The 8,528-nt window shown below is 47.9% G+C and overlaps 1 protein-coding gene across 1 annotated transcript in view; it reads left to right on the top strand.

The window, feature by feature from the left end:
- The first annotated feature begins 8,055 nt into the window (after positions 1-8,055).
- The window catches only part of MMP24 (matrix metallopeptidase 24), a 241,791-nt gene continuing 241,318 nt past the window's right edge, over positions 8,056-8,528 (top strand). The window contains exon 1 of the mRNA XM_075351750.1: positions 8,056-8,493. Within this exon, the coding sequence (XP_075207865.1) occupies positions 8,374-8,493 (120 nt within the window). The 5' untranslated portion in view covers positions 8,056-8,373. The remainder of the gene's footprint in view (positions 8,494-8,528) is intronic.

Raw genomic sequence — 8,528 nt, 5'->3', positions numbered from 1 at the left:
CTGACCTCTGCCCTCTAGTTCAGTTGGACCTGGATCCCGCCTGACGTCTCTACCCGGCACCTGAACCTGGTCATCTGGATTACCTCCAGGAGCTCCGTGGCCCCAAAGACATTTTTTTCCCAGTCTCCAGAAGGACTCTGTTCCTGTACCATTAGTGCTCCGGCTACCGTGCATCTAGGCCCTCTGGTGGGGTGATCGGACAGTCCCTGTACAAGGGTTAGCTCTGGGTTGCCTCACTGGAGGAGTCCGGTGCACGGCCCAGAGGATCCACCATCAGGACGTTACAGCATCAAAGATCTGGTCTCCTGCCATCTAGCTGTGCTCCTGACCCTCATCCGGTCAGATATGTACCAATTCGCCTGCTTCTTTTCCGAGTTTAAGATGATCCAGTCTGAGGTGACCCTTCGGCTCATGGGGCACGGAGCTTGGGAAGTTTGTGTTATGTGGCTGTTCTGGCGCACACTCAACTAGTGCCTACCTAAGTTGATTCTGTAAAAAAATGTTTTAAAAAAATGGGGTGTTGGTCTGGCATCGCCAGCTGGAAGGAAATAACTTGGATTTCCTTATGCTTGGATGGTTACATCTTAAATGATACCGGTTTGGATATCTTTGCAGCAGGAATGTATGAGGAGGTGGCTCAGGTACTTTAGTTTTTGGGGGGGGGTCGCAGCTCGCTAGCGCTGTGTTGCTCCTTGGCGGAAGGGGTAGAAAAATTGGTGGTGAAATAACCGCACCGGATGGCCGGAAGGCGGAAAATTTCCCTCAACCCCGTGGTGTTGTCTAGTTAATGCCTAATAAAAAGCTGCGACCAAAGTTTATGCTACAGTAAAGATGAGTGTTTTTTCCTCATGCCTCTCCAAAATTTGAAAAGTGAAATAAAAGTATTTTAAGTTATAGAGAACGGTGTGGCGCCTTTCTAAGGGGAAAAAGGTGGTGTTTGGGTCCTGGCAGTCTGAGGGGCACTGTAGCCAAATTTGAGATGCTGCCCCCTGACTGCTGGCCCCTCTGTATGGCTAAAATGAGGTCTCCCCTTGGAAAGACGCCGTTCTGCTGTCCCCGCCCCCTGTGGTGTGAAGGGCTCTCACCCCGCCTCCCGGATACATGTCACCGCGCTGCCCAGCTTCCGATCACTCTGTTGCAGGACCCGGACCTGTTTCCCGCCCTCCCTCCCCTTTGTTTTAAAAGATTTGTTGTTTGTTACCATTTTTCAAGTCGTAGCAGCGGAAGGGGTAGAAAAATTGGAGGTGAAATACCCGCACCGGACAGCCGGAAGGCGGAAAATTTCCCTAAACCCTGTGGTGTTGGCTAGTTAATGCCTAATTAACAGCTGCGACCAAAGTTTATGCCAAAGTAAAGATGAGAGTGTTTTTTCCTCATGCCTCTCCAAAATTTGAAAAGTGAAATAAAAGTATTTTAAGTTATAGAGAACGGTGTGGCATCTTTCTAAGGGGAAAAAGGTGTTGTTTGGGTCCTGGCAGTCACCTTTTTCAGGTAGAGAGAGGTTAAACAGAGGAGATTTAGGCAATTTGGCCGCTGGTATGAATTCAATAGCACAATCAGCAGACAGCTGCACTGACTTTAGTCTTAAACAAGGTGGACCTAGACTAGCAGATGACATGGCTCCCCAAACCATGGCTGATTGTGGAAACTTCACACTAGACCTCAAGCAGCCTGGATTGTGGCCTCTCCACTCTTCCTCCAGACTCTGGGAACTTGATTTCCAAATGAAATGCAAAATTTACTTTCATCTGAAAACAACACCTTGTACAACTGAGTAGCAGTTCAGTTCTTTTTCTCCTTGGCCTGGGTAAGATGCTTCTGGTGTTGTCTATTGGTCATGAGTGGCTTGACACAAGGAATGTGACAGTTGTAGCCCATGTCTGGATACGTCTGTGTGTGGTGGCTCTTGAAGCACTAACTCCAGCAGCAGTCCACTCCTTGTGAATCTTCTCCAAATTTTTGAATGACCTTTTCTTAACAATCCTATTAAGGCTTTGGTTATCCCGGTTGCTTGTTCACCTTTTTCCACTACAGGTTTTTCCTTCCACTCAACTTTCCATTAATATGCTTGGATACAACACTCTGTGAACAGCCAGCTTCTTTAGCAATTTCCTTTTATGGCATACCACCTGTGACGGAGTATGCGACAGAGCAGTAAGGGACACCAGGCCAAGCAACAATCCAAGAAGATTTAATGAGACAGGGAGCATAAAACATCCAATAATAAAATGGTTCTTTAGAGTCCACACAAAGGAAATAGGTCCGGGGCAATCCAACGCCAAGGAGAATGCAACAGTCCTCAGATGAGTTCCTTAAGTCCAATAGCGTGGCTGAACAACACAATCCCACGTGGCCACTGATCTCCAGTCTGCAACAGTCCATACACATTCTCTATGATCCAGCCTCAGCTATAGGTCCTCATCCTTCTCCAGCCGATATCCAACTAACTGAACTAACATGTTCTTCTCTCCTGGGATCAGCCCCTTAGGTGGGCACACCTCCCCCTGGCCATTTGATGCATGAATGGACTTTAGACTGCTGGCTCTGTTCTGTTTACCAAGTTGTAGATTGGAGAAGTCCCATGCTGATAAGAACAATACATATATGCAACCCCCACCAAATCAATGACAATAGCTACTGCTGAAGCCTGATTGCAATATGATACAGGCTGGGGGAAGGTATGGTCACTTACATCCCAAGACATAGTATTACAGCAAATACAGTGAGAAGGTAAAATACATCACATGGCATCTTATACAAAAATATGGGATGGAGAAAACTACATACATCATGACAATTCCTTCCCCTCCCAACTTGTGTACGTACTAGGGACCTCTACAGGTCGCTGGTTAAGTACACGCAGGCATGGCTGACAGGACTCAAGGCTCCTCTTGCCTGGACAGTCCATCTGCATTTTGGGTGTTGGCTCCAGGTTCTTTAGTGTATGATGAAGATGTAGGGTTGAATGTTCGGGTCCAGTTTATATCCTCCTTCACTTAAACTCGGCTTTCTGCACCCACAAATCGGCATTGTATGTCTCTCACATCATTGCCTAGGAGTATGTCTGCAGGAAGGCTGCTCATCACACCGATTATGCATTGTTTTGCCCCAAAGCCATAATCTAGGGTCACACTCGCTCTTGGAATATATCTCTGAGTACCTCCAGCCAATTCAATGGCAATTCCTGGTCCCTGTTGAATTGCTTCTGGTTGAATTACTCGGGGATCTGCGATGGTGAGAAAAGCCCCAGTGACACGAAAGCCAACAACTTTTTGGCCATCCAGCATGACCTCCTGTAGATGTTTATGCTGAAGATCATAAGAACACGTGGCTGTGGCTCGCACTCCATAGACTCCTGGTAGGGAAGTCAAGATATCAGGGTCACTTGGCAAATCATCAGGGCCTGAATCCAGCTCTTCTCCTGCTGAGGGTGTCTGTAGATAATGGACAGGCAAAGGTGATCTACAGCTGTTCTGCCTCTGAACACCTGGACAGTGAGCTTGCAGATGCCCAGGATGCCCACAACCATAACATCTGCGCTGCGTCTCACTCCTTCCAGTTTGCCTTCTGGAGAAGTAGGTAGGAGGCCTTGGTGACTGATAGGGAGGTGCAGGTGCTGGAGGTGGTTGTCGATTTGGAGGATGACTCCACGGGATAGATGGGCATGTGGCCCGCAGATGCCTGGGATGCCCACAGCTATAACATCTTCGCTCTTCTACTTTCTCTCCTCGTCGCATTCCAGAAAATGTGGTCGAAACAACTGGAGGCACATACACACGGGTATCCACATGAGGTGGTGATCTAGGAGGTTGAGGAACATTGGGCACTGAAGGACAAGGAACCTCTGGAGTTGAGGTGCTGGTCTTTTTTGCTCCCTCTGCTAGCAGCTTCTTCCACTGAGGCTTGATAGTGAGCACCTCATCAGCTAGAGCAGCAGCTTGTTCCATTGTCTCTGGTCTCCTCTCACGCACCCGTTCCAGAATATCAGTAGGGCACTTGGCATAAAACTGTTCTTTTAGGATGACCTGGAGGAAGGTCTCCCAAGTTAAGGCCCCCTCTCCCTCCAGCCAGCGATGGCACACTTGTTTCAGTCTGTGGGCAAACATCTTGAAAGACACTTCCTCATCACATGCTAATGTACGGAACTTAGTCCTATAAGTATCTGGCGTTACAGCATAATGTTCTAGAATAGTCTGTTTAATATCCGCATACTCACAGTTCCACCGAGGGTCCATAGCTCTATAGGCTGCAGCAGCTCCACCCTCTAAGAGCCCAACCAGATGCCGGATGCGCTCCCTTTCTGGGACTTCCATTAATCGACACTGATGCTCAAAGTCCTGGAAAAAGCCCTCAATGTCACCAGCAGCCTCATTAAACTGCTTGAAGTCTTTGCGGGACACCCTGGGAAGTTCCCTCATGATGGGTGCTGGGGTTACAGTCTGTCTGGAACCTCTCGCGGCTTCCACAGCGAGCTGCTTATCCAGCAATGCCATCTCCTCCATCCTGCACTCCTTCTCTTTAGCTCCACGCATGACCTCCATCTTATATTCTATGGTAGTCTCCTCTCCCAGCAAGGCCATCTCCTCCTCGTACCACACAACCCATTGACTTTTTTGGGTATTTACCTCCGGCTCCCGTCTTTGCTCCCCTTGCTGTGGAAATTGTTCCTCGGTACCATCTTGCAGGCAAGCGTTTTCCAATGCCTCAATTAGTTGCTCCTTAGAGAGTCCTTTGTAGCCGACACCTAATTCACGGGCCTTTGTTTGTAGGCTCACCACAGTCCAGTTCCTGTATCCTGAGGTTCTGGTTTCAGACGTTGATTGGCCGTTGTCCTCCATTTCTTCTGCTCTGATCCCGCCGCTGCCACCAGTTTGTGACGGGGTATGCGACAGAGCAGTAAGGGACACCAGGCCAAGGAACAATCCAAGAAGATTTAATGAGACAGGGAGCATAAAACATCCAATAATAAAATGGTTCTTTAGAGTCCACACAAAGGAAATAGGTCCGGGGCAATCCGACGCTAAGGAGAATGCAACAGTCCTCAGATGAGTTCCTTAAGTCCGATAGCGTGGCTGAGACAACACAATCCCACGTGGCCACTGATCTCCAGTCTGCAACAGCCCATACACATTCTCTATGATCCAGCCTCAGCTATAGGTCCTCATCCTTCTCCAGCCGATATCCAACTAACTGAACTAACATGTTCTTCTCTCCTGGGATCAGCCCCTTAGGTGGGCACACCTCCCCCTGGCCATTTGATGCATGAATGGACTTTAGACTGCTGGCTCTGTTCTGTTTACCAAGTTGTAGATTGCAGAAGTCCCATGCTGATAAGAAAACAATACATATATGCAACCCCCACCAAATCAATGACAGTAGCTACTGCTGAAGCCTGATTGCAATATGATACAGGCTGGGAGAAGGTATGGTCACTTATATCCCAAGACATAGTATTACAGCAAATACAGTGAGAAGGTAAAATACATCACATGGCATCTTATACAAAAATATGGGATGGAGAAAACTACATACATCATGACACCACCCTTCTTGTGGAGTGTGTCAATGACTGCCTTCTGGATATCTGTCAAGTCAGCAGTCTTCCCCATGATTGTGTAGCCTACTGAACCAGACTAAGGTACCATTTTAAATGCTTAGGAAGCTTTTGCAAGTGTTTTGTGGTAATTATACTAATTTTCTGAGATAATGACTTTTGGTTTTTCACTGGCTGGAAGTCATAATCAACAACATTAATAGAAATAAATACTTGAAATACTGTAGATCACTCTGTAATGACTCTATATAATATATGTGTGTCTCTTTTTGTATTGAATTGCTGAAATAAATAAACTTTTTGATGACATTCTAATTTATTGAGATGCACCTGTATGTGTGGGTAGAACTTCACATTCAGTCTCAGAAATAACATCCTCAAAATCCTGAATGAAATCTGGAAGAAGAGATCTCATAGATGCCAGGGATTTAGATAAACAGTTGGAAAAATAAAAAACTCCCCCAAGATTTAACCTCGCGAGTCTCCCACTTGATGTTAGGATTGTGTTTCACCAACCAGAGCATACCCAACACAATTTTAGCTAGTAAGAAAGGAAAGACCACGAATGAAATAGATTCTGTATGTAATGCAGAGAGCTAGGTCATTCCATTCCAAGAGGTTTCTACTGCTCAGAGTCGGAACTGGGAGTAATAGAAACAGCCATTACACAGTACATAGCAGGGACTCAAATATAAGATTATTTCCACACATTTTTTTTAAACACATCTAATGGTGGAAATGCTTATTATTATTCCAAGATCTATTAATTAAATTAATTTTAAAACTAACTTTGTTCCCTGGGGAAACCCCTTTATGGGATGTAGTTTTCAAAATGGGGTCACATGTGGTGGAGTTTCTGCTGTTTTAGTAACTGAAATGCATCATGGTGAGCCAAATTTACACTACAAAAATCAAACAGCGCTAATTCCCCCCACCCCAAGTCCTTCCGTGCACCCAAACAGTAGTTTCCAACCACATATGGGCTATCCGTGTACTCAGGAGAAATTGTACAACAAATTGGGGCATCCACTTACCCTTACTCACTCAAAAATTAAACCTTTTAAGCTAAAGCAACATTTTAATGTAATTTTTCTGTTTCTTTATTCTATTTCATGTTAATTTCAGTGAAACACCTGAAGGGTTAATGTGGCACCCCTGAGGCTCCAGTCGCCACAGAGTATTGCACCTTATTTAAGGAGCGATATTCGCCTCCGGTAATGAGGGGGTTAATCACTGGTGTTCCACATTCACACTTTACATATAGCTTAGGAGCCTTCTCACAGGGGGATGGCTCAGGGTAGGCTAGGGGGTGGCCTTCATGAGTCATGGGACTTCCCCGGTCACTGAAGCCAGCCACCTAGGGGGTGGGTTCCACTTGGGGTAGAAGTAGAAGCAAACTCATATAATCTTCAGTCAGTCTACCCGGGGGACACCAGGTCTGGGACACGACACCACCATTACTTTCTTCGCTTCTCTTCACGGGGCCTGCGGCTTAGAGCAGAGCGCTCTGCTGAGTTCCCCACGGCTGGAAGGGCAACTCTGTCAAAGGCCTTTCTTCTTTCAAATACCGGTGACTGCTTCTAACTTATATGAGGTCGATGGGGCCCATCACAGCGAGTAACCAGTACCACCTGGGAAAGCAGCACAACAAGTGAGTAAAGACACCTGGAACCGCAGCACCCGACTCAGACTCTTATTACCCGCGCTGTCGCCCTGCGCCTTGGTGCCAAAGCCCATCGCCATCACTACTCCCCTCATCATCCACCGGGGCCTGCGCCACCTGTGGGAAGCGACACCATCTCTGCTGCTATTACCATCCGCCCCGAAGGACAGTGACAGCAGCGGCGGCTAATCCCGCATACCACAGATGGCATCACGACAACTTATCCTACTATTATCCCCATCATCTTCCCTCCTTATTGGTGTACACCTCGGGGCACGAAGCTGTGAAGGCCACTGCGACATTCCAGACCACCACACCGGCCCAGTGATGAGTAACTCAGGTACGAGACCCCGTGCCTGATTCCATCTGCCCCCTGGGTGCTACATTAACAAACTTTGGGAATGCACCTTAGAATACTCTTTTTTAAAAAAGGGGTCTTTTTTTTTTTTTACATATTGGCCTCTCAAAGTAAAAAAAAACAACAAAAAAATCAGGTATGTTGTCTGTTTTAGGGGTCGTAACATTTTCCGAAAGTTTTGCCAAAATTCCTATATTTTCAGAAATAAAAGCAAATTTTATCAACCTAAATTTACCACTATCATGAAGTACAGTGTCACCGGAAAAATAGGAGAGTGAAAACTGGAAGGAGTTAATAATAACACGAGCACCATTTCTTATCATCACCATCAGGTATTGGAGGAGTCACGTGTCCCTCTCCTCAGCATCCGGCCTGTAGCCATGCAGGCCTAGCTCCGCCCCCCCCTCTAATTGGCCGGCGACCTGTAGCCCTCCTCCGCCCCGCATCCCTCCAGTGTTGTCCCCGCCCCTCTCTCCCATTGGCCCGCGCTGGGTGACTCTTCTCCTCGGTGCGGCTGTTACTAGGGCATCATCTCTTCCCCCCGCTCGCTACTATGCGAAGCCGCCGTGTGATGTGACAGAGCTGGCTGCTCGGTACGCCGAGGTCGGCCCGCCCCTCCCCGCCATTGTCCCGGGGATGGGCGCCTCACCTGCCCGCAGGGCTGTCATGCCTACCAAATAACAGGAGCAGCGACGGCACCGTCATCCTCGCCAGCAGCAGCGGGGCCCCTCCATCCCCGGTGTGTGTGCCTGTGAGCCCCATGTAGCTGCTGCAGCTCCTCCACCCAGAGCCGCCGTGATGGCTGAGCCTGGCATCAAGAGACGGAGACTCAAGCTGCTGGGATTGTGCATCAGAACCTGTGTCCTGCAGTGTATGGTGGTGTCCGTGCTCGGGGAAGAGAAGACCTTCATTGTGGAGGTAGGTCACCTGCACAGGCAGCATCGGCGGTACAG

This window comes from Anomaloglossus baeobatrachus, chromosome 5 (genome assembly GCF_048569485.1).
Source record: "Anomaloglossus baeobatrachus isolate aAnoBae1 chromosome 5, aAnoBae1.hap1, whole genome shotgun sequence".
In the NCBI taxonomy this organism is placed as follows: Eukaryota; Metazoa; Chordata; class Amphibia; order Anura; family Aromobatidae; genus Anomaloglossus; species Anomaloglossus baeobatrachus.
Note: the sequence above shows the minus strand (reverse complement) of the source record. Positions and strands in the feature narration are given on the sequence as shown.